General features: G+C 39.5%; 1 protein-coding gene across 18 annotated transcripts in view; it reads left to right on the top strand.

The window, feature by feature from the left end:
• LOC107658288 (nebulin-like) overlaps positions 1–24,030 on the top strand; it is a 62,618-nt gene that overhangs the window by 20,740 nt on the left and 17,848 nt on the right. For 13 of the 18 annotated variants that reach the window (XM_016446793.1, XM_016446808.1, XM_016446796.1 and 10 more), the window contains 76 exons: positions 170–388; positions 511–717; positions 857–961; positions 1,060–1,167; positions 1,254–1,565; positions 1,667–1,870; positions 1,968–2,072; positions 2,280–2,387; positions 2,476–2,787; positions 3,013–3,216; positions 3,336–3,440; positions 3,561–3,668; positions 3,757–4,068; positions 4,201–4,404; positions 4,502–4,606; positions 4,687–4,794; positions 4,914–5,225; positions 5,316–5,519; positions 5,614–5,718; positions 5,813–5,920; positions 6,007–6,318; positions 6,423–6,626; positions 6,869–6,973; positions 7,135–7,242; positions 7,463–7,774; positions 7,879–8,082; positions 8,228–8,332; positions 8,446–8,553; positions 8,645–8,956; positions 9,048–9,251; positions 9,383–9,487; positions 9,606–9,713; positions 9,900–10,211; positions 10,296–10,400; positions 10,530–10,628; positions 11,369–11,470; positions 11,566–11,673; positions 11,760–12,071; positions 13,186–13,290; positions 13,385–13,489; positions 13,590–13,694; positions 13,787–13,894; positions 14,106–14,216; positions 14,335–14,532; positions 14,611–14,715; positions 14,809–14,913; positions 15,032–15,136; positions 15,223–15,330; positions 15,429–15,542; positions 15,627–15,824; positions 15,973–16,077; positions 16,168–16,272; positions 16,365–16,472; positions 16,559–16,666; positions 16,749–16,856; positions 16,947–17,051; positions 17,149–17,253; positions 17,371–17,469; positions 17,576–17,680; positions 17,794–17,898; positions 18,964–19,068; positions 19,169–19,273; positions 19,366–19,470; positions 19,560–19,664; positions 19,778–19,882; positions 19,995–20,099; positions 20,960–21,064; positions 22,063–22,164; positions 22,310–22,417; positions 22,520–22,624; positions 22,722–22,826; positions 22,910–23,014; positions 23,109–23,213; positions 23,305–23,415; positions 23,520–23,630; positions 23,711–23,812. In XM_016446793.1, coding sequence (XP_016302279.1) covers positions 170–388; positions 511–717; positions 857–961; positions 1,060–1,167; positions 1,254–1,565; positions 1,667–1,870; positions 1,968–2,072; positions 2,280–2,387; positions 2,476–2,787; positions 3,013–3,216; positions 3,336–3,440; positions 3,561–3,668; positions 3,757–4,068; positions 4,201–4,404; positions 4,502–4,606; positions 4,687–4,794; positions 4,914–5,225; positions 5,316–5,519; positions 5,614–5,718; positions 5,813–5,920; positions 6,007–6,318; positions 6,423–6,626; positions 6,869–6,973; positions 7,135–7,242; positions 7,463–7,774; positions 7,879–8,082; positions 8,228–8,332; positions 8,446–8,553; positions 8,645–8,956; positions 9,048–9,251; positions 9,383–9,487; positions 9,606–9,713; positions 9,900–10,211; positions 10,296–10,400; positions 10,530–10,628; positions 11,369–11,470; positions 11,566–11,673; positions 11,760–12,071; positions 13,186–13,290; positions 13,385–13,489; positions 13,590–13,694; positions 13,787–13,894; positions 14,106–14,216; positions 14,335–14,532; positions 14,611–14,715; positions 14,809–14,913; positions 15,032–15,136; positions 15,223–15,330; positions 15,429–15,542; positions 15,627–15,824; positions 15,973–16,077; positions 16,168–16,272; positions 16,365–16,472; positions 16,559–16,666; positions 16,749–16,856; positions 16,947–17,051; positions 17,149–17,253; positions 17,371–17,469; positions 17,576–17,680; positions 17,794–17,898; positions 18,964–19,068; positions 19,169–19,273; positions 19,366–19,470; positions 19,560–19,664; positions 19,778–19,882; positions 19,995–20,099; positions 20,960–21,064; positions 22,063–22,164; positions 22,310–22,417; positions 22,520–22,624; positions 22,722–22,826; positions 22,910–23,014; positions 23,109–23,213; positions 23,305–23,415; positions 23,520–23,630; positions 23,711–23,812 — 10,989 coding nt within the window. Of the gene's footprint in view, positions 1–169; positions 389–510; positions 718–856; positions 962–1,059; positions 1,168–1,253; positions 1,566–1,666; positions 1,871–1,967; positions 2,073–2,279; positions 2,388–2,475; positions 2,788–3,012; positions 3,217–3,335; positions 3,441–3,560; positions 3,669–3,756; positions 4,069–4,200; positions 4,405–4,501; positions 4,607–4,686; positions 4,795–4,913; positions 5,226–5,315; positions 5,520–5,613; positions 5,719–5,812; positions 5,921–6,006; positions 6,319–6,422; positions 6,627–6,868; positions 6,974–7,134; positions 7,243–7,462; positions 7,775–7,878; positions 8,083–8,227; positions 8,333–8,445; positions 8,554–8,644; positions 8,957–9,047; positions 9,252–9,382; positions 9,488–9,605; positions 9,714–9,899; positions 10,212–10,295; positions 10,401–10,529; positions 10,629–11,368; positions 11,471–11,565; positions 11,674–11,759; positions 12,072–13,185; positions 13,291–13,384; positions 13,490–13,589; positions 13,695–13,786; positions 13,895–14,105; positions 14,217–14,334; positions 14,533–14,610; positions 14,716–14,808; positions 14,914–15,031; positions 15,137–15,222; positions 15,331–15,428; positions 15,543–15,626; positions 15,825–15,972; positions 16,078–16,167; positions 16,273–16,364; positions 16,473–16,558; positions 16,667–16,748; positions 16,857–16,946; positions 17,052–17,148; positions 17,254–17,370; positions 17,470–17,575; positions 17,681–17,793; positions 17,899–18,963; positions 19,069–19,168; positions 19,274–19,365; positions 19,471–19,559; positions 19,665–19,777; positions 19,883–19,994; positions 20,100–20,440; positions 20,543–20,959; positions 21,065–22,062; positions 22,165–22,309; positions 22,418–22,519; positions 22,625–22,721; positions 22,827–22,909; positions 23,015–23,108; positions 23,214–23,304; positions 23,416–23,519; positions 23,631–23,710; positions 23,813–24,030 lie in introns of all 18 variants that reach the window. The other 5 variants (XM_016446792.1, XM_016446807.1, XM_016446806.1 and 2 more) reach the window with 5 other exon arrangements.

Genomic DNA, 24,030 nt, shown 5'->3' with positions numbered 1-24,030 from the left:
ATAATAAAAATGTTTCTGTCACTAGTGTTATCCAAATGTTACCCTTTCTGACCTCTACAAATACCTCTCATTATAGTACAAGTACAAAAAGGCGTACAATAAAGCAAGAGGACATCATGTTGGCTTCCGTAGCCTCCAGGATGACCCCTTGCTGGTGCACTACATGGAGGTGGCTAGGATACAGAGTGATAAACTATACAAGAAGGATTACCACAAGTCCAAGCTGAAGTACCATTCCCCTGTGGACATGCTGAGTGTTGTTCATGCTAAGCAGGCTACGGCTGCTCAAACCTTTGCTGGATACAGGCAGATCATTACACATTATAAAGTTCTGTCTGATGCCATGAACCTAGAGCTAGCCCGCAACATGCAGGCGATCGCAAGTGATGTGAGTCGGGATTGTGTCATTGTATTTTAAATGTTTAATATGTTTTGATTTCCATAAAAAGCTAGTCTTTTTCAATTAGATTTTTCATGCTCGATTTGATGGCATTCTCTCTAATTCTGCAGAACATCTACAAATCTGAGTATAACAGTTACATCAAAGGAGTTGGATGGATTCCCATTGGATCTCTGGATGTGGAGAAAGCGAAGACTGCTAGCCGGATAGGCAGCGAGAAACTGTACCGCACACATCCTAGTAACTTCAAGTTCACTAAAGACATGGATTCCATGGATCTGGTCCTAGCTACGGCCAACAATGAAATCAAAAACAAAGTAAAAGTTGAAACCATTTTACTTGACACTGTGCTTTGCTTTTGATTATCTTGACTATTATCTTTTTCGACACACATAATTAATAATAGCCAGTATGTTTCAGAATAATTTAAAATGGACCCATTTATTCTTCCTTCAGCAAAAGTATATTGCAGCCTGGGAACAGGACAAAACCAACATTCACATTATGCCAGATTCAATGGAAGTGGCCCTTGCTCGTCAAAATAAACTTAACTACAGTGAGGTTAGTGATGTCGCCAGGTTCATAATTATTGATTGATTGCAAACAGTAACTGTCATTAAGTCACAGTTTTTAAATAATTTTTTCATATTCTTCTTTAGAAACTATACAAACTTGCCAATGAACAAGCAAAGAAAAAAGGTTACGATCTACGTGCTGACGCCATCCCAATTCAAGCTGCAAAAGCATCATGTGCAATTGCTAGTAATGTAAGTTTTTTTTTTCTTATTGGACCCAGCATTTGATTACTGTGTACTTAACAGAATGTAATGACATTTTAATGGACTTTTCACAGTACAAGTACAAGACTGGTTATCGTAAGCAAGTTGGTCATCACATTGGAGCCCTCAGCGTCCAGGATGATCCTCTGCTCATGCTGGCCTTGAACTCAGCTAGGATTGCTAGTGATGCTCTCTACAAGAAAGACTTCAACAAGTCCAAGACCAAGTTCCACCTCCCAGTGGACATGTTATCTTTTGAGTTGGCCAAGAAGAACCAGATCCAGGTCAATGATGCCAATTACAGAACCTACCTGCACAACTGGACCTGCCTGCCTGACTCCAATGACGTTGTCCAGGCCAGACAAGTCTATGACCTCCAGAGTGACGTAAGTCTGATTTTTCTGCAATTTTGTACATATATAAATAAGGCTGATGGCTCATCCTTATGAGGCTTGTAGGCACTCTTTTCACACATGTCTGCTCTTAGGCGGTGTACAAGGCAGATCTGAAGTGGCTAAAAGGTCTCGGATGGGTCCCCATTGGTTCACTTGATGTTGAGAAAGTGAAAAAGGCTGGAGAAGTCCTAAGTGAAAAAAAGTATCGTCAGCACCCAAGCAATTTCAAGTTCACTTGCACAACTGAAGACATGCCACTGGTCTTGGCCAAAGCCAATAATGAAATTATGAACAAGGTATCTTTACATTTGATATCTAGACCCATATGGAAAATATCTAAATTATTGTTTGTGACATCAATTTCGGTGCTTAATTCTCTCTTCATTCTGGCAGTCAAAATATATTGAAGCTTGGAACAATGATAAAACAAAGATTCACATCATGCCAGACGCAATGGACGTGGTTCTTGCAAAGCAAAACAAAGTCAACTATAGTGAGGTCAGTAATTCAAATTTAGAGTTGAGTATTCAGTTGTATATAAGAGTATTTTTTTTTACATTTAAGCAAATATTCTAAATATTAACCATGAGTCATATACTGTACAGATTAAGAGCAATGAGCACTGGTTTTAAGACAACAAAAGATAAATAATATTCTGCTGTTTCCAAGTGTGTTCAAATACTTTTTTTCTGATTTGCTCTGCAGAAACAATATAAACTTGCCAATGAACTGGCCAAGAAGAAGGGTTATGATTTGCGCAATGATGCCATATCTATCATCGCAGCCAGAGCCTCCAGGGACATTGCTAGTGACGTAAGTACAACAAACTCATTAGGCAATATGTGACACATTGAGCATATACTGTCATTTGCTACACTAAGGATATTTTCTTTCTTTGCAGTACAAGTACAAGACTGGTTATCGTAAGCAAGTCGGTCATCACATTGGAGCCCGCAGCGTCCAGGATGATCCTCTGCTCATGCTGGCCTTGAACTCAGCTAAGATTGCTAGTGATGCTCTTTACAAGAAGGACTTCAACAAGTCCAAGACCAAGTTCCACCTCCCAGTGGACCTGCTGTCTCTTGAGCTGGCCAAGAAATGTCAGATCCAGGTCAATGATGCCAACTACAGAACCTACCTGCACAACTGGACCTGCCTGCCCGACTCCAATGATGTTGTCCAGGCCAGACAAGTCTATGACCTCCAGAGTGACGTACGTAATATCCAGCTTCTGTTAAGCAATAATCATTTATCCATTTCTGGATCTTTATGGAATTGACTTTCTGTTTTATACTTTAGTTTGTATTGGAAAGAGGAATTGCATCGGTCTCTGTTGTCTTCTTAATGTTGAAAAAGAAATAAAGCTACAGAGATACTGATGAATAAACTATATTGAGTCACTAACAGGTATTCTTTCCATATATATGTCTGCTCTTAGGCGGTGTACAAGGCTGATCTGAAATGGCTTCAAGGTCTCGGATGGGTTCCCATTGGTTCAGTAGATGTTGAGAAAGTGAAAAAGGCTGGAGAAATTCTGAGTGAAAGGAAGTACCGCCAACACCCAAGCAACTTCAAATACACCATGACAACTCAAGACATGCCGATGGCCTTGGCTAAAGCCAACAATGATGTCATGAACAAGGTAACTTCTGAACTGATAAAACATATGCCTATGTAATTTTCTAATTTATTTTAAACAGTTAATGTGTGTGTGTTAAATGTTTTTGTTGGTATTTTTCATTTCATACTCCTATCTGACAGCAACAATATGTTGATGCATGGAACAAAGACAAGTCAAAGATCCATATTATGCCAGATGCTATGGACATTTTACTCGCAAAACAAAACAAGGCCAACTACAGTCTGGTAAGTATGACACAACATTGGCCTCTTTGTGGTGCATAATGGATGTTCTTGATTAATAAATAATACATTATTTTCTACTTTCTTTAAATAAAATAACTGTTTGCTTGAATGTTTTCTAAGAAATTATACAAGCTTGCAAACGAGGAAGCTAAAAAGAAGGGCTATGACATGCGAAATGATGCCATCCCCATCAAAGCAGCAAAGGCCTCCAGGGACATTGCCAGTGATGTGAGTATTTTGAATTATAGCATCTGAAAGTGAACAAAACATTCCATGGAACTAACTAATGCCTTAAACCGCTCTTTCTTTTAAATAGTACAAGTACAAGACTGGTTATCGTAAGCAAGTTGGTCATCACATTGGAGCCCGCAGCGTCCAAGATGATCCTCTGCTCATGCTGGCCTTGAACTCAGCTAAGATTGCCAGTGACGCTCTCTACAAGAAGGACTTCAACAAGTCCAAGACCAAGTTCCACCTCCCAGTGGACCTGCTGTCTCTTGAGTTGGCCAAAAAATGCCAAATCCAGGTCAATGATGTCAACTACAGAACATACCTGCACAATTGGACCTGCCTGCCCGACTCCAATGATGTTGTCCAGGCCAGACAAGTCTATGACCTCCAGAGTGACGTAAGTATGCTACATGTAGACATGCCACATTCAGGATTTGAGAAGTAAGATCTCCATTTTTCAAATACCCAGTTTATGGAGGCATATCGTTTCACTACTTAATGCTCATTTTTATGCTATGTTTGTTCTCAGGCGGTGTACAAAGCTGATTTAAAATGGCTTCAAGGTCTCGGATGGGTTCCCATTGGTTCGGTTGATGTTAAGAAAGTGAAAAAGGCTGGAGAAATCCTGAGTGAAAGGCAGTACCGTCAGCACCCAAGCAACTTCAAGTTCACTTGCACAACTGAAGACATGCCTCTGGTTTTGGCGAAAAACAATGCAAGCATCATGAACAAGGTAGCCTGCTTTGATCAACAGCATAAATTTCTTCTATTTTCCAATGTAATATGTAATGATACTTTGCATATATGTTTTTTTTTCCCTTACACTATAGAAAAGCTATGTGGAAGCTTGGGAAAAGGATAAGACCAAGATCCACGTCAAACCAGATACAATGGAGATAGTGCTTGCTAAACAGAACAAAATTAACTACAGTGTGGTGAGTCATTCATTTTGAGTCTCGAATTGAAGATGCGAAGTTATGTTTGATTTTCCTCATATTTCCTGATCCTATTCCAGAAACAATATAAGCTTGCCAATGAGGAGGCCAAAAAGAAAGGCTATGACATGCGTGGTGATGCCATTCCTATAAAAGCAGCTAAAGCCTCTAGGGATATCATCAGTGATGTGAGCACTCTCTTCCTTTGTTCTTCATTCATAGACTTATAATTTATGGTCCAGAATGTTTAAAAATGTTCATTTCGATTTTTAACTATTTTTATTGTTCTTTAATCCTTCAACTGTAGTACAAGTACAAGACTGGTTATCGTAAGCAAGTTGGTCATCACATTGGAGCCCTCAGCGTCCAGGATGATCCTCTGCTCATGCTGGCCTTGAACTCAGCTAGGATTGCTAGTGATGCTCTCTACAAGAAAGACTTCAACAAGTCCAAGACCAAGTTCCACCTCCCAGTGGACATGTTATCTTTTGAGTTGGCCAAGAAGAACCAGATCCAGGTCAATGATGCCAATTACAGAACCTACCTGCACAACTGGACCTGCCTGCCCGACTCCAATGATGTTGTCCAGGCCAGACAAGTCTATGACCTCCAGAGTGACGTGAGTCTGATGAAAGTCCTCTTGACTTTTATTGACGTTTCTTTTTACAGTCATGTCAAATTTTTCATTCTTTTTTGCATGACCATTTAGGCGGTGTACAAGGCTGATCTGAAATGGCTTCAAGGTCTCGGATGGGTTCCCATTGGTTCAGTAGATGTTGAGAAAGTGAAAAAGGCTGGAGAAATCCTGAGTGAAAGGAAGTACCGCCAACACCCAAGCAACTTCAAGTTCACTTGCACAACTGAAGACATGCCACTAGTTTTAGCTAAAAATAATGCTACTAATAATAACAAGGTAAATCTGCTCAGTATGCTTCTCAACACAAGAACCCTAACAAATAGCTTAAAGGTTTAAACGTCTGACATCTAATTTTATTCAACTCTTATAGAAACTTTACACTGAAGCCTGGGACAAGGATAAAACCAAAATCCATGTTATGCCTGACTGTATGGACGTTCTGTTGGCAAAGCAGAACAATATAAATTACAGTGAGGTATGTATATGTCTTAAAAATGTAATTTTCCCCCCATAAAAACTATTTAAACCTGTAGTAATGACACTCTCTGTAAAATATTTTCCAATTTTAGAAAAGTTATAAACTTGCCAACGAAGAATCTAAGAAGAAGGGCTATGATTTGCGCAGTGATGCTGTTGCTATCAAAGCAGCTAAGGCATCCAGGGATATCATCAGTGATGTGAGTACTTATTAGAACATAATTTGTGTCAAACACACTTTACTGTGCACAATTACCTTCTGAAACCATTTTAAAATTCTTTTTAGTACAAGTACAAGGCTGGTTATCGTAAGCAAGTTGGTCATCACATTGGAGCCCGCAGTGTCCAGGATGATCCTCTGCTCATGCTGGCCTTGAACTCAGCTAAGATTGCCAGTGACGCTCTCTACAAGAAGGACTTCAACAAGTCCAAGACCAAGTTCCACCTCCCAGTGGACCTGCTGTCTCTTGAGCTGGCCAAGAAATGTCAGATCCAGGTCAATGATGCCAACTACAGAACCTACCTGCACAACTGGACCTGCCTGCCCGACTCCAATGATGTTGTCCAGGCCAGAAAAGTCTATGACCTCCGTAGCGATGTACGTTTGTCAAACTAAAATGTCATTCAAATGTTTGTACAGATAGTTTTCAATTAAATATGAATTGTATAGTTCTGCAAAGTCACATTTCGTCTCCATCTCAGGCTGTGTACAAAGCGGACATGGAGTTTATGACTGGTGTAGGATGGGTCCCGATTGGCTCGCTTGACGTCCTGAAAGCAAAGAAAGCAGCTGAGATTCTCAGCGAGCGACTCTACAGACAGAAACCAGACACATTTAAATATACACAAGACATGCAGTCCATGCCTTTGGTGCTTGCCAAGGCAAATGCCCAAGTTATGGATCAGGTTAGTAAAATAAAAAATCATATGATCGGAATCCTACTAAATGTCAACTAAATTCTCTGGAGAGCAATTTAGTCACAATATCAATTACTACATAAAGTTTAATATATACAGTATATTAGTTTGTATAAATTATTATTTTCATTTTATTTTGGATTCACTGCAGGATGTTTTAATTTTCCACAATAACAACTCTCACAGCATTGAAATTGTCACTAAAACCTTTTTTTTCCTCCCCATTTTAGCATCAATATCATGCAGCATGGGAGCGTGACAAGATCAAGATCCATATCCCTCCTGATACCCCAGAGATTGTGCTCTCAAGTGCTAATGCATTGAACAATAGTAGGGTAGGTATCACTTCTGAATGTTTGTTCTTTCTTCATTATATATTTGTTTTAGTTGTTAAACTAAACATCTCAAATTCATGCATTCCGTTTGATTTCCAAAATTAGTCATATTCATTGTTTCAGTTTAAAAAAAAAAAACGAAATAAAAATTTTGCTTGCAGAAACTGTACAGACAAGCAGTTGAGGACATCTTCAGGAAAGGCTATGACCTCAAACCTGATGCTGTCGCCATCAAAGCTGCTAAAGCATCCAGAGAAATTATTAGTGATGTAAGTATATACCTTCTTAACATTTGCTAATATTACAAGCTGATTGATACAGTTTCTATTTTGTTGCCCTGTCATATAAATATAAATAGGAGCCATCTTTAAAGCTAAAGCATCATGTGCCATTGCTAGTAATGTATGTTTTTTCTTCTTCATTGGACCCAGCATGTAATTACTGTGTACTTACTTGAATGCAATGGATGTTTTAATGGACTTTTCACAGTACAAGTACAAGACTGGTTATCGTAAGCAAGTTGGTCATCACATTGGAGCCCGCAGTGTCCAAGATGATCCCTTGATCATGCTGGCCTTGAACTCAGCTAAGATTGCCAGTGACGCTCTCTACAAGAAGGACTTCAACAAGTCCAAGACCAAGTTCCACCTCCCAGTGGACCTGCTGTCTCTTGAGCTGGCCAAGAAATGTCAGATCCAGGTCAATGATGCCAACTACAGAACCTACCTGCACAACTGGACCTGCCTGCCCGACTCCAATGATGTTGTCCAGGCCAGGAAGGTCTACGATCTTCAGAGTGATGTGAGTTTCTGTGGAATTTTAATTTGTAACCATAATAAACAGACCTACTGTATACTACCAGCATTGTCTTTTTTTACCGTTTCTCATGTATTTTCTGCCATCAGGCTGTGTATAAGGCTGATATGGAATGGATCAGAGGTACAGGATGGGTTCCGATAGGCTCAGTTGATGTAGAGAAGGCTAAAAAGGCTGCTGAGATTCTGAGTGAAAGGAAGTACCGACAGTATCCAAGCAACTTCAAGTATACAAGCAAGACAGATGCCATACCTTTTGCTCTTGCCCAGGCTAATGCCAAGATCATGGACAAGGTATTTTTTTCCTCGAAAATTTTACCAATCTGTGTAAAAGTTCAAAATAAATGGCTGTTTAAAATGACTGACTGTTGCAGGCTGAGATTTGTACACCATAGGTGAATGTGTCTAACTTTTTGTCCTCATTATTATTGCATTGCAGAATGCATATGTTGATGCCTGGAATAAGGAGAAGATCCATATCCATGTCATGCCAGACACCCCTGAGATCATTCTTGGAAAACAAAACAAACTCAACACAAGCATTGTAAGTACAGCAGCTCTGTTTTGTAGTGACCAATAAATCAGAAATAAATGCACACTAGTTTAGTTTTAAATCCTGTTAAATCAATATGTGTTGCTTTATCATGTTCTTTGCAGAAATATTACCGTCAAGACTATGAGAACAGCCTTAAGAAGGGCTACTTCCTGCCTAAGGATGCTGTCGCAGTGAAATCTGCCAAGGCCTCCAGAGACATCATTAGTGATGTAAGTCTTATTGTGGATCTTATCTAACACATTAGACACATACTGTTAAATGATAGTGCTCAAATTTCTTTTATGTATTAAAACCTCCCAGTACAAGTACAAAGTTGGATACAGGAAGCAGCAAGGGCACCACATTGGAGCCCTTAGCATCCATGATGATCCCTTGATCATGCTGGCCTTTAACTCAGGCAAGATTGCTAGTGATCTTCTGTACAAGAAAGATTTCAACAAGTCCAAGACCAAGTTCCACCTCCCAGTGGACCTGCTGTCTCTTGAGCTGGCCAAGAAATGTCAGATCCAGGTCAATGATGCCAACTACAGAACCTACCTGCACAACTGGACCTGCCTGCCCGACTCCAATGACGTCGTCCAGGCCAGGAAGGTCTATGATCTGCGCAGTGATGTACGTATATGCTTTGTTTCACACACTGTGCTGTTTACAGTGGTTTGTTATATTGCTACTTTAACGTCTTTGTTGTAAACTTTCAAACTAGGCTGTATACAAAGCTGATCTTGAGTGGATCCGTGGATGTGGCTGGATGCCGCAAGGATCTATTGACGTGCTCAAAGCCAAGAATGCTCAGGCTATCCTTAATGAGAAACTGTACCGCCAGCCTCCCAGCTCTGTCAAGTTCACAAGTGCTGTGGACCTGCCTGCTATTGTTCTGGCCAAGCAAAATGCTGACATCCTCAGCGATGTAAGATTATTTTCTTTAATTGCCTTTAAAAATGAATTAATTAATGTAATAGATGTGTCTTTTTCATTTTTGCGTCATTATGTGGCAAACAAGGCCTTTAACCTTTTTTATTTGAATTATTTTGTTCTCAGAGGAAATACAGAGAAGCATGGGAAAAAGATAAGACATCAATCCACATTATGCCAAATACACCTGCCATTGAGTTGTCCAGAGCCAATGCCATTGCCGTCAGCAATGTAAGCAAACTCACATGCAAGATTGCTGAGTGTTACTAAAATGAACTCTACTTTTTGAGCGTATTATGCTAGTAAATTATTGTGTTATGAAATTCCATTTTCTTTTGTCTTGTTGCAGAAAATGTATACCAAAGACTGGGATACTACGAAAGCAAAGGGATACCACATCAAAGAGGATGCCGTGTCTGTGATCAAGGCTAAAGTCTCCAGAGATATAGCCAGTGACGTAAGACATCACTAAGACATGTTTTTTTCTGTTTGTTTTCTGAATTTGCTAGTATTTTCTATCTCTTATATTGTGAAATATCTTGATTAGCTAGCTTAAATTGTGTCTTTTAAATCCCCTTTCTGTTATTTAAGAGTAATGTAAATATGAATGTTTACAACTGATTTGATCATCTTTCAAATGCAGTACAAGTACAAGGCTGGTTACCGTAAGCAAGTTGGTCATCACATTGGAGCCCGCAGCGTCCAGGATGATCCTCTGCTCATGCTGGCCTTGAACTCAGCTAAGATTGCCAGTGACGCTCTTTACAAGAAGGACTTCAACAAGTCCAAGACCAAATTCAACCTCCCAGTGGACCTGCTGTCTCTTGAGTTGGCCAAAAAATGCCAGATCCAGGTCAATGATGCCAACTACAGAACCTACCTGCACAACTGGACCTGCTTGCCCGACTCCAATGATGTTGTCCAGGCCAGGAAGGTCTATGATCTGCGTAGTGATGTAAGTTGAGCTTTGATTGTGTTTAAAAAAATCTATAAAGTACAGTGTTATACATTGTTTCATTTGATTGTTTTTGATGTTTAGGCTGTGTATAAGGCTGACCTGGAGTGGCTCAGGGGATGTGGATGGATTCCCCATGAGTCTGTTGAAGTTGTCAAAGTGAGGAATGCCCAAAAGATTCTGGCTGAAGTAAGTCCTTGGGAACTATATACTGTAATTATTTCTACCAGTAAGTTTTTCTTAATTTTCTTTTCAAAGGATGCAATAGAGAAATGTAATGAATTGCTTTCTTTTTTTTTTTTTTTGTCTGATTCACAGAGAGGCTACCGTGTGAAACTGGATGAGCAGAAATATACAACACCCATTGAAAGAGTTGACTTTGTGTGCTCCAAAAATGCTGCTGATGTGCTCAATGAGGTAAGTAGTAAGATATATATTATACAATCATCCAGTCATAAAAAGGAAAACAACATTATTTTTTTATTTTCATATATGTAAAAAAAACATTATAACTTCAATTTATAAGCCATATTATTCAATTTTCTTCTTAATATTGAATGGATGGTGTGACATATTCAGGGCACACTTCAAACATGTGAATAAATACAACCTTAAACCAAGAAATTTGTCACCTAATCTAGCTTTCTAAAAAACCTGACATTGTGTACTATGAATATTGTTAGCTCTGTGATGAATTGCATATGTTTCTCTGTTGTAAGTTGCTTTGGATAAAAACATAGTATAAGTGGATAAATGTATATTTAAATACTTGATTAATTTGTCTAAACATTTCAACATAATATATAAATATTTTAATTAATAATAGAATAATATACACAAAATAAAGCAAGAGTGTGAGGAAAAACACATTTTAAAGGTCAATTTTAAATTATTTAAGAATATAAAAATAAGAAAATAAAAAACAAGAAGAAATAAAACTGAATAAAGAAATAAACGTTTATTTTAAAGATGGAAATATAAAAGTGAGTACAATAAGCATTGTTTTGTCATAGTTACTCAGACAAAATAACTATTACAGTATATTTATTTAACAAAATCATGTTCTCTCCACTGAAATGCTGTCATCCCCAAGACATTAGTTTCACATGTGGTTTTCAGATGTGACTGTTACCTAAGTATCCTTTTTTTGTTCTCAGGCTAAGTACCGTGAGGCCTGGCACCAGGACAAGACTAAATACACGTTGACAGACTCTCCAGTTTTGGCTACAGCCAGGGAAGTAGCCAAAATGTACCACCCGGTAATGCATTTTTCTTTTTGAGAAATGAATGCTGTCTGTAATGATTGCTTAAAGTTGAGCAGTAACAAAAATGTCATTTTAAACATCACTCATAGCATTTCTACACCAAAAGCTGGGACAAGACCAAGTCCACATCATACTTCATGCCCGGAGATGCGGTTCCGATTAAACAATGCATTCAGACCTCAAAAGTACAGAGTAATGTAAGTAAATAAATAAAACTATACCTAAAACCATTTCACCTTAATTTTAATCATGCACACAAATAAATTATCCTCTTTTTTTCCAGTACAAGTACAAGGCTGGTTATCGTAAGCAACTTGGTCATCACATTGGAGCCCTGAGCGTCCAGGATGATCCTCTGCTCATGCTGGCCTTGAACTCAGCTAGGATTGCTAGTGACGCTCTCTACAAGAAAGACTTCAACAAGTCCAAGACCAAGTTCAACCTCCCAGTGGACATGCTAGCATTTGAACATGCAAAGAAATGCCAGATCCAAGTCAATGATGACAACTACAGAACTCGCTTGCACCAGTGGACATGCTTGCCTGATCAAAATGACGTCATTCAGGCCCGTAAAGCATATGACTTAGCCAGTGACGTAAGTATTGGGTGAAAAGGCTTTTAAATCAAAATATGTTTTCTTGTTTATTAAAATATGAGAATGAAAGTAAAGTTTTGTTTTAAAGGGGTCATATGATGCGATTTCAAGTTTTCCTTTCTCTTTGGAGTGTTACAAGCTGTTCGTGAATAGATAAGATCCCTGAAGTTGCAAAGACTAAAGTCTCAAAACCAAAGAGATATTCTTTATCAAAGTTAAGACTCTGCCACGCCCCCCTAAAACGGCTCGTTCTAACACGCCCCCACATATCTACATCACTATGTGGAAATATTAGCATAATGCGGCCCAAATGTGCACGCAAAGAAAGAAGACGTGGTTTCAGTAACCGCAGTTAGTGTTGATGCAGCATGTCAGGGAGACGGTGTGTTTCTAGGCGAAAGCAAAAGCACTTTATTTGGCCTTCCGAAAGTAGATGCATTTAGGAATCTTTAAGATTACTTACAACAGAATAGCAATGCATTTTATGGACGACCGTTTCGTGAACTTAGGAGAGGAGGTAATTCTGACTTTGCTATGACAATCTGGCGCTTCTGAATCAGCTACTGTTTTGTTATTAGATTAAGTATTTGCTATTGACTGTTCAAATGCGGAGTTTTGCGCATCGTGCGTGCGCGAGTGAGCGAGCGAGAGAGAGAGAGATCACAGTGGAGTCAGCTGTCTTAACCGTGGCTTGTGTACTGCAAACACATACCAGCTTCATCACTGTGTCTGCCACGTGACTCTGTTCCCCTTTCGGGCTCTGTCTTTACATTTATTTTGAAAGATGAAGCTCGCGATTATGGTAAAGGGCGTTACATTTCCGACGAGTGCTTGCCACAATGCACTGGGTCAGCTGGCCAATCAGAGCAGACTGCACTTGTCGGAAGGAGGGACTTTGTAGAAAACAAAGCGTTTGAGAGAGGCGGGGCATAGAGGACCTACAATAATGTACAGTATTTGAAAAATAATGTGTTTTTTGAACATTAAAGCATGTCAACATATTCTGTTACACCAAATACACAAAATAATGATCTTTAAAAAAGCAACATATGACCCCTTTAAGTAAAGTATTTTATAATAATAAATATAATATCATATAATACTTTCCTTCCAGAATGTCTACAAAGCAGATCTGGAATGGTTACGTGGTTGTGGATGGGTGGCTGCTGATTCTGTGGATCATGTCAAAGTCCGAAAAGCACAACAGGTTCTGAATGATGTAAGTTTGACCAAACAGTTTTTTGTGCAAAGTTTCAGTTATAACGCAAACCTCCATTAAATTATAACAATGCCTGTTTCTTTTCCCCATGCAGAGACTTTACAAGAAGGATGCTAAGGAAAACTTTGGCAAATTTACCCACATTGTGGATCGCCCTGAGGTTGTTCTTGCAAAGGTTAACGCCTTTAACCTCAGCGATGTAAGTGTGTCTCAGATTTGGGCAATTTCATCTTTATAGGGAAAAACTGGTGTGGAGGGGTTAACTTATCTACCATGTCAATCTTTCTGTTGTTACTCAGCTGAAGTACAAAGAATCATTTAACCTGGAGAAGGGCCACTACATTGGATCTGATGATACACCACAACTGGCTCACTGTAGAGAGGTCGCAAATATGATCAGTGAGGTAACAATGCCTATTCCAGACTTATTTGTATATATTTGCATTTTATTTATGTGATGCATTACATTCAGAATGTTTTCTTGTTGTTATTCTAGAAATTGTACAAAGTCAGCTGGGATGAGAGCAAAGCCACCGGCTATCAGCTGAACCATGAATATATACCAGTACAACAAGCCAAGAGGACCAGAGACATGATCAGTAATGTAAGTATCAAAAATGAATAAATATTAAATAGAATAGACCCTTTACTTATTGCTACAGAGCAGTGACAGGGCAGTACCACATATGTTTAATAAAGTCTTTTTAATATGGTACCCCTGTTGATGTTTTTTTTTTTGCTTCAAACACTGTTAAAAACAAATTGAGATTTGATGTATACAGTTGTTAATTGTTTCTTGTATTGAAATACTGCAGTATAAGTACCTTGGTACTCATGAGAAAGCCAAAGGCCACTACATGGCTTCAACACTGGCTGACTTCCCTGAGGTGATTCGCTTTGGTCAAATTGAGAAAATGAAAAATCTGGTGAGTTGTTTTTATTATTACTATGCCTGAGTTCTAAGGTCGCTGTTCTTTGATTTTCACTTGTTAACATTTATATTTTAATTCCTCATTAACCAGACTTTTTTGATCTGTCCAACAGAGAGACTACCACAAAGCCTACAATGAAACCAAAACTAAGCTCCACATTCCTGCTGATATGATCAGCCATGTGGTTGCCAAGAAATGCCAGGAAATCCTGAGTGATGTTCTATACCGTACACACCTGCACCAGTGGACATGCCACCCTGAACAGAATGATGCCATCCGTGCACGCAAGGCCAATGAGATCTTGAGTGATGTAGGTTATGATTACAGTGATATTTAGACCGTGTCGGGTTTGTTGAATGGCTTCATTTGACTAATTTCTCCCTGACAGGTGTTCTACAAAGATGACCTGAACTGGATGAAGGGCATTGGCTGTTACTCCTGGGACACTCCTGAGATTGTACGTGCCAAGAAGTCATATGAGCTGCAGAGTGATGTGAGTAACATTTTTGAGGCTCATCTAGCCATTGACAAAGAAGAGACATTATGTTTTCACCTGTTTGAAGGTTTAATGTTTGTTTCCACACAGATTAAATATAAGGCAGAAGGCAAAAAGGAGTGGAACAACTACTCCATTGTGACAGACACACCTGTATATGTGACTGCTGTCCTGGGCCACACTTGGGCCAGTGAGGTTAGTACTCCCATTAATCTCCCTTTAATTGTTCACTGAAGTGCTTGAGTATTATAAAGAGCACATTACTTTTTAGTTTACTTGGTAATGTGCTGCATATTTTATGTTTTATCCACAGCTGAACTACAGAGAGGCATATCATAAGGAGAAACACATTTACACCACTGTTCTGGACACCTGTGACTACGCAAGATGCTGTAACCTGAAGGAGATCTACAGCACCGTAAGCCTGCAAGAAAAGCTCTAAAATGCTGAGTTACTGGTTTTATTTGTTGTCCCAGTTTCTGAAATATCTTTGTGTACATTCAGAAAGCCTATTCTGCGGCTTGGGACAAGGTCAAGGCCAAGAGCTACAGCATCCCTCACGATTCCCATGCCTTAGTCCATGCCAGACAACAGAAGGTCATCCTGAGCAATGTGAGTCCCTTCTCCAATTCTTACTAATGCCTTCATAGAAAGAGAACTGTCTGATTGTCCTAAACATACTAACATTAAATCTTCGTTGGATTCTATAGAATAAATACAAGGAAGATTATGAGAAGTTCAAGACCCTGTACAGCCTGCCTAAGTGTCTTGAGGACGACCCTGCTACTGCAAGATGTATCAAAGCTGGAAAACTGGTTCTGGATGTGAGTCAAGCATCAGCTGAGGTCCAGTTTCGTAACTTACTAAATGTCAAAATAATTAAAACTTTGTAATGCTTTTTCCATTAGCGCCTGTACAAAGACAAATATGAGAAGACCAAGGCAAAGGTCCATGTACCTCCCGACATGCTTGACATTGTATCCGCACGCAGTACTCAGAAGACTGTCAGTGGGGTTGACTACCGTAAATATCTGCACCAGTGGATCTGCCTGCCTGACATGCAGGTGTACGTGCACGCCCGGAAGGTCAACGAGCAACTGAGTGACGTGAGTTATACCTGTACATCCAAACACGCTTCATATTTTCATGTACTGTCATATGCAAATGCAAGTTAGGTTCCACTGGTTTAAATGAGATTTCTAACTGGTTTGGGGTCTTTTTGAAGCTGTAACCTTCACATTGATCTCATTTCAGATCTTCTACAAAGATGACCTCAACTGGTTGAAGGGTATTGGCTGCTATGCTTGGGACACTCCTGAGATTCTTCGTTGTAAGCAATCTATGAAACTGCAGAGTGAAGTAAGTATCATTTCATTTTCTTTCAGTTTACTCCTCCCTTTCCATCATCTCACATGTTGCCGTCTTCTCCTGTGTGCTGTTCTCTTTCAGAATCTTTACAGAGCTAAGGGAATCGAGCACTTTAAGGACTACACTGTGGTCACGGACACCCCTGTCTATGAAACATGCAAGCAGAGCGCTAAGAACTTGAGCGAGGTATCTCCTGAAAAACATGTATCAACTTACATTAAAGTGCCTTCAATTTAATTGAAGCAGAACCTTCTAACTCATATATTTCCTGTCTACAGCTTAACTACCGTCATGACTACGCCACAAACGTCATGGGTAAAAACACCGCTCCCGCTGTGACCGTCGATACAGAAAGGGCCCGTCAAGCCAACTACATCCAGAGCGACGTATGATGCCTCTTACAAGTACATAAAAATGTGTGCTGATCTCTCCGTTGATGTATGCTTCATATCACTTTCTTTCTTTCTTTCAGAACTTCTACAAAGAGGCCAATAATATGTTTATGCCCACCGGTTACACTCTGCCCTATGACACTCCCTTAAACAAACAGGCCAAGGCCAACAGCATAATCACCAGCAATGTACGAGAACACCTCCGTTTTCAAAATAAAAAAGCGATTTAATGTTATGAATACATCTCATCTGATGTTCCAATGTCTGTAGATGAAGTACAAGGAAGCCTATGAGCAGATGAAAGCCAGGAACTACAAACTAGATCCTGAAGGTGTAAACTTTGTCACCATCAGGAAGGCTAACAAGGTCACCAACCAAGTAAGTCCAAGATAAATATAAAGCTTTTCACTTTGGAAATGTAAACTTTGTCACAAACGATGATATTGACAAGGTTTCATTTTGTTATAGCGACTGTATCGTGAGAAATATGAGAAGGAAAAGGACAAGATCCACTCTGAGTATAACACACCAGAGATCCGACAGGTTAAGGCCACTCAACATGCAGTCAGTGATGTAAGTATGTCTTTATTATGAATACATGAGTTCTGTCTCGCATGTTATTCCACCAAAATGATTAGATTCTCTAATAATGGTTCTTTTCCACCTACAGCTGTGCTATAAGGAGAAGTACTACAACAGCAGAGGAACTCTTCTGTCCATGCCCATCACCCCAGAGCTGATGCACTGCTTCCACGTCAACGAGATCAACAGTGATGTAGGTGTCCCTCATACATGCATCTAAATTTACTACGGCATACTGCAAGCGATGCACACACAGTATTTCCCGCCTTGACATTTGCAGGTATGTTAACTGTGTTTATATCTTCTGCAGCTGAAATATAAAGAGGATCTGCATTGGCTGAGAGGTATTGGCTGCTTTATGGTGGACTCCCCTGAGATGGTCCGAATCCGTGAGATCACCAAGTTTAGAGTAATTATTCATTCACTTATTATCCTGCATGTCATGTTTCACTCATAATGGCTCATTTTGATTATTTTTGGTAATAATAAGGATTTTCTAAAAACCTATTTGCTAGAAATCCTATGACATTGATGCCAAGAAGAACTATTCCAACTTCAGTGTAGTCCTGGACACACCAGAGTACAAGCGTGTGACTGAACTCAAGACCCACATGAGTAATGTGAGTGATTTTATATCAGCCTTAGGCCTGACATCTCACTTCTAGACTCCATCATTCCTGTTTTAAAGCCTATCCACATTCTTAAATGTCTCTTCATCTGTTTCTATCCACAGATTGTGTACCGAGCTGAGGGCAATAAGGAAAAGACTAAATGTACCACTACTGTGGATGGCCTGGAAATTAAGAGAGCCAAGTGGGCACAGAGTCTGACCAACAAGGTAAATCACTTTTAGCCCTAACCCTAATTAAATCTAAATAATGACTTGTTATAATGTGTCAAATTAAGAGATCATGCTCAGGGTTCAGAATTAAATGGGTCAGGTTTTACAAATGACAGTATGACCCTCGCTGATATAACTGACAAAAGCGGTTTCCACTCAAAGATATCCGAAACATTAATTGAAGAAAACATCTGTCACAACTTAAGACTGGAATACACTACATGACTTTTGCACAGATTTGCAGTATTGACGAGTCAGCAACAGATTTTGGGCTGTCAGAATTGACAGATTTCATAGAAAATTGCATAGTGTATAATGGGCACAGACTCATTTTTTTTACTTCAGACTATGATTTCATCCAGTCTGAGAATGTCAAGCATATTTGATATTTTGAGCTGATTTTAGAATGTATACCATTGTATTGTTTTTATTTGCCATGCATCTCCTAACAACAAGCACGTATTTCTGTGTGAGTTTGTTGTGTTCAGAACGACTTGAAAGTCTGGTATTATGATCCTTATTCATTTAGTGTGTGATGCCCAGTTTTTTCTCTGTAACCATTTACAAAGTTAAAAAGTATATGATGCCTAGTGTTTTAAAATCTGTTCAGATTTTTAAGTTGTGTAGGGTATTTCAGCCTTTACGTGTCTTTTACCAACCGTTACTTTTATAAAAAATACCATCAGAAGTTTGACTAGTTCCAGTTCATATCCTGACACATACTGTACAGTAAGTGCAATATTCTTGGGATTAGCCAGTCATATGATGAACAAAATGACGTTTCCTCATTTTTGTGATAAGTGCAGTTTCCGTCAGAGAATGAGACTGGCTAATATGATGCTGTGAGTAACACAGTCACTTAATACAAAAGGGAAAAAAAAGCTACTGTAAAATAATCCTGTTGTCATGGTCACAAAAATATTTTTTTAACATTTAAAAAGATTAAAATAAATGTAAAACAGCATTTCATGGCTGGTAAGAAATATTTAACTTACCTGGTAAATTTTTTCAATTCACTGGAGAAAAGTAGATATTCACCATAAAATTGTTGTGACTTCACAGTTCCAGTACATTGATCTGGCATCCAAGGAGAGGGCCTTCTTCACCCCAGAATCACACACTCCCATCTTGGATCACGCCCGTTCCATGAAAGTGGTGTACAGTGAGGTAATTGGAGCTTTTTTTTTTACAACACTAATATCTTTTTACCACTAAATAACATGTGTTTGCAGACAAGCATGTAATTCATCTTTTGTATCATCGTTAGAAAAAGTACAAGGAACAGTATGAGAAGATGAAGCACAAGTATACTCCCATCCATGACACACCAATCCTGGTTCGTTCCAAGAAAGCCTACCTCAATGCCAGCGATGTAAGTCAACCAGATGCTTTATTTATTCTTTTATTGGCCTGTTCAATATCAGTAAAAGAGCCCTTCTAACAATCTACATCATTCCTCTCCAGCTGCGCTACAAGGAGACCTTTGAGCTGTCTAAGGGACACTACCACGCTGACAAGGACGCCCTGGATATTCTCTGTGCCAAGAGAGTCAGAGAAGACATCAGTGAGGTCAGTAGACTAAACTAAGACTTTTGGTTTGCTTTAAACATGAATGTGATTTAGTGAGGAATTCTGTCACTTACTTTCTCCTTTTACAGGTCAAATACAGGGAGAAGTACATCAGCACATTGGGCACCTGGAAGTCTATCCCCGACCGCCCTGAGTTCTTCCACAGCAAGATTGTGAGGGACTGCATCAGTGACGTGAGTATAACTATAAAGCGTCCTCTTGTTTCTGTAACGTGACAGCTCGCAGAGTCATTGACAGAAACTCATATTGCTGTTTAACCTCTCTCACATGTTCTTATCCAATTTAGATCAAGTACAAAGAGGATCTTGACTGGATCAAGGGCATCGGTTGCTACGTGTGGGACACACCTGCAATGGTGCATGCTGAACACAACAAGGCCCTCTACAGTGAAGTAATGAGAAACCACAATTTTATTCATTTCTACTCATTTCGGCTCATTTACTCAGTACTATGGTATATAGCAAAGCCTCCTCTTACTCTCATCTATCTGTTTTTGTTAACAGAGACTCTACAAAGCATCATTCGAGAAGAACAGAGCCAACTTCAAGTACACATGTGACACACCATTCTTTGAGGCTGCCAAGAACGCTTCACTTTTGATCAATGATGTAAGTCAATGAAAGCATGACTTCGTTTCATAATACTCTGGTATATTAATGGCTAAATACAATGCAAGAGTTGGAGAAGCAAGAAAAATACAAAATGTATGCCTTCATAACCTGTTTCTCTCCACTGCCTCTTTAATGGGTACTGCTTTAAAGGAAAACTATTACAACATGCCTATTACCATCTCAAATTGATGTCTGTTACTTTCATATGGCATGTTTTTTCTTTACTAAGATTTCACTTTGAGTTTACCTGTTATGACATTTTTCTCCCCTGAATGAGTGCTCATCTTTACTGCTCTCAAGGCAGTTGTCTATAACTCCTGTTTTGAAATCCTGAGCAGAGGTCCTACCGTGCCAACTATGAGAAGTCTAAGGATAAGTACACCATAGTTGTAGATGACCCTAGAAACGTCTTGGCTAAGGAGGTCAGCAAGTTGAGTCAGGTAAAGCCACCAGCTCCAGCCGCTCCCTACGGGTCCATCGCCTGTCACAGGGGCTCGAGCATGAGATCGTCTCTGATCCACTGGATGGCTCTGTCGCATGGCTACAATGTCACTCGATCGTGTCTCTTTCTCTCCCCTGATTTAGGTGTCTGCTAGTGTTCCAAAACCCAAACAGGACTTTTTTGAGTGTGCATAGCTTGAACTAAATCTGTGTGCTCCAGATACCGCTTCATCTGAACAGTTTGGTGGTTGAGTCATGAGTTAAGGGATAAGGTTAAGCTTACTCTTTTGAAATCTCTTATCTGGAGTATACAGTTTGGTAGAGCAACTCTACCTGGACTCTACCTGGAGCCACGTTCCGTCTCTGTCTTCATTTGTGGCATGATTTGTGTGTCTGTGTGTTTTCTCAATGGACAGGGAAAATATAAATTCAAGGCCAAGGAGTTACTCAAGAGCGGCTGCAATGAACTGCGCCGTCCTGACATTCTTGTAGCCATGTACAACTCTGGCATGTGGAGTAAGGTAACCATCTGCCCACTGGTAGTCCTCCAAGCCCCATAGAAATCTCATCTCTTCATCAATGCACCCCTAACTTCACATTTAATGGTCATATGCAGCCATTTACTGTCACTACTTTGGATTTTCTACCATACCCTGCTTTTAAAACATATCCACTGATCACTGTCCATAACTCCATTGAGTTTGCTAGGAAAAACAGGTAAAGCAATGTTTCAGTATACAGGTCGTATGTAGGAGAGACTGGCACCATGACACAGTATTACCATGCTGGCATGCATCAATGCAAGACAGCTATATAGCAGAGATAGATTTTAACTGAAAGTTAAACTATGTTAGGATAATGATGTTTTCATAAATGTCAGGTCAGGTCAATTTGTGGGAGCAGGATGTCACACGTTTTACCCTGAACTGTATTCACTGGAGTAAAAAGTGTGACAACTAGCCTGATCTCCGCTACTTTAAGGTGTCATGGTGAGGTTTTCCTCTAGTTTCTTTGAATCAGGTTATTATTTTACAATGAACAAATAAACAATTATGCATCGTTTAAATTAATTAATTAAAATAAAATGTAATCAAATCAAATCAATATGCCATGTTCAAAAGTTTGCAGAAGAATGAGCATAGAGATTAAGACATTATACGTTAGCAGTAAATTGTCGGTGTCTTTCTGAATACTGTTGCCTGACGCTGCTTTCCACTTCCATCTTTTGGCTCACTGCATATTGCATGTTCTCTGTTGCATGTATGTACTGTATGTGTGCATCTTTATGGACTGCTGAATATCCTAGTATCCATAAGCCATTATTTGCATGCTTTCCACTGGATGAATTTTGTGGATGGCAAATTTTAGTTTAACTAAAGTCTGTCATGATTAACCCTTCCCCCTTTAATGCATGATATTGCCAGTTATTATACTACTTGCCGTAACTTTTTAATAACTTAATAAAGATTCGGAAATGTGCTTTCCCTGATTATCATTTCTTGTCCATCACTTCCTGTAGTGGAAGTACAGAGAGCATTATGAACGTGCCAAGTCGAAGTACACCGCAGTGCTGGATACCCCTAATTATCAAGTTGCCAAGCGCAGCAAGCAGATCAGCGATGTGAGTATCATCACCATCTGCCTTCCATAATGTGGAAAGCATTTATACATACATATAGTAGATGTTCCTAATTTTCAGTGTCACTTGAGAATTACTCCAATTGTATATGAATGCATTCATCTGGCATCCCTGTTCTCCTTTTTAGATCATTTATAAGATGGAATACAACAAGACCAAAGCAACAAGTTACACTCTTGGACATGACACTCCCATGAGCCAGCACACGAAGAAGGTCAAGGAGATCACCAGCAATGTAGGTTTACCCTTCTTTACATATACAGAAAGGAACCAGTTTCTTTTTATGTCAGTATATACTTAATTTCAGACTTCGTTTTTTTGGGGGGTTTTTTTACAGCTGAAATACAAGGAAGTGTATGAAAGAAACAAGGCTCACATCAACATAGCACCTGACGCTCACGACATTCGTGCCGCCAAGGAAGCCTACAAGAACATCAGCAATGTAAGTCTGCATTGATCTGCACTGAGCATCTATGAAACTGAATTGCAAGTCAGCGTCTCATTATGCATCTTATTATTTGTGATTTTCCTCCTTGTAGCTTGACTACAAGAAGAAGTATGAGGCCACCAAGAACAAATGGATATGGACTGTGGACAGACCTGATTTTATTCATGCAGCTAAGAACAGCTTCCAGCAGAGTGATGTTCGTGCCACTCAATGTTCTATAACAGTTTCAGTTGAGAAAATAATTCCAGATTAATGAATTGATTTGTTTGTAATTCACAGGTTGAGTACAAGTACGATAAGGAAATGTTGAAGGGCTGTGTAATGTCTGTTCCTGATGATAAATACACCATTCTGGCTAAGCAGAACACTGAGCTCGCCAGCGATGTGAGTGACATTTTCCCTATACATTTTACATTTTTGAGAATCAACATACAACATATGACTAGTTGAACTAATGGAAAATGTGACGGTTCTTCAGGTGAAATACAAGGAGAAGTATGAGAAGGCCAAGGGCCATTACATTGCTGTCCATGACACTCCTCAAATCCTTCATGCTAAATCAGTGGCTAAACTTGTGTCTGAGGTACGGCACAATGTAATGTTGTAATGTGTGCAGATTCATTAAAGCGCCGTAAAATATTTGGAAAATTCATGTTTTGCAACTTTTTCTGCAGACCAAATACAAGGAGGCCAGCAAAAAGGATCTCCAGTCAGGCGGCTTCACCACTCTTGCTGAAACCCGCGAGACTGCCCACAGCAAAGAGGTTGCCAAAATCACAAGTGCTGTAAGTCTAAATACTCTTTTTTTTCACCCCTTTATTAAAAGGAACTTCATTTGTAGCGATTGTATTGTGATTGCCAATCGTAATATCACGTGAACTTTTCACAGAAATTGTACAAGCAGAAGTTTGAGAAGGAGAAAGGCAAGTCTAATTACAACCAAATGATTGCTCCTCCTGATGTGCAACATGCCATGGAAGTGGCCAAGAACCAAAGCAATGTAAGGAACTAAAATGTAGCTGCCTCAGATAATAGTCTCAGGCAGAGTTTATTTTAATTCCCACGTCTCTCTTTATATAGATCGCCTATAAGCAGGAGGCTAAAGCCAAGTTGACGTACACTTTGGTTGCTGACCGCCCAGACATCAGGAAAGCCACTCAAGCTGCTAAGCTTGTCAGTGAGGTGAGGGTCACTTTAAAGGGTCCGTTCAAATTCTGTTCACTTACTCACCCTTGTGTCATTCAAACACACAAGACTTTCGTTCGTATAAATAGAACACTCATATATGGTTAATGGCAGCAGCAGTGCTTGACGCCCAAAACAAACCTTGTTTTTTCGGCCTTTTCTCAAGGCCGTGGAAGCATGGCAGTGGGTTTGCATTTCGTCACGAACTTCATTCC

Source organism: Sinocyclocheilus anshuiensis, unplaced genomic scaffold (assembly GCF_001515605.1).
Source record: "Sinocyclocheilus anshuiensis isolate Anshui unplaced genomic scaffold, SAMN03320099.WGS_v1.1 scaffold263, whole genome shotgun sequence".
Lineage (NCBI taxonomy): Eukaryota > Metazoa > Chordata > Actinopteri > Cypriniformes > Cyprinidae > Sinocyclocheilus > Sinocyclocheilus anshuiensis.
This window is presented reverse-complemented; position numbering and strand designations above follow the sequence as displayed.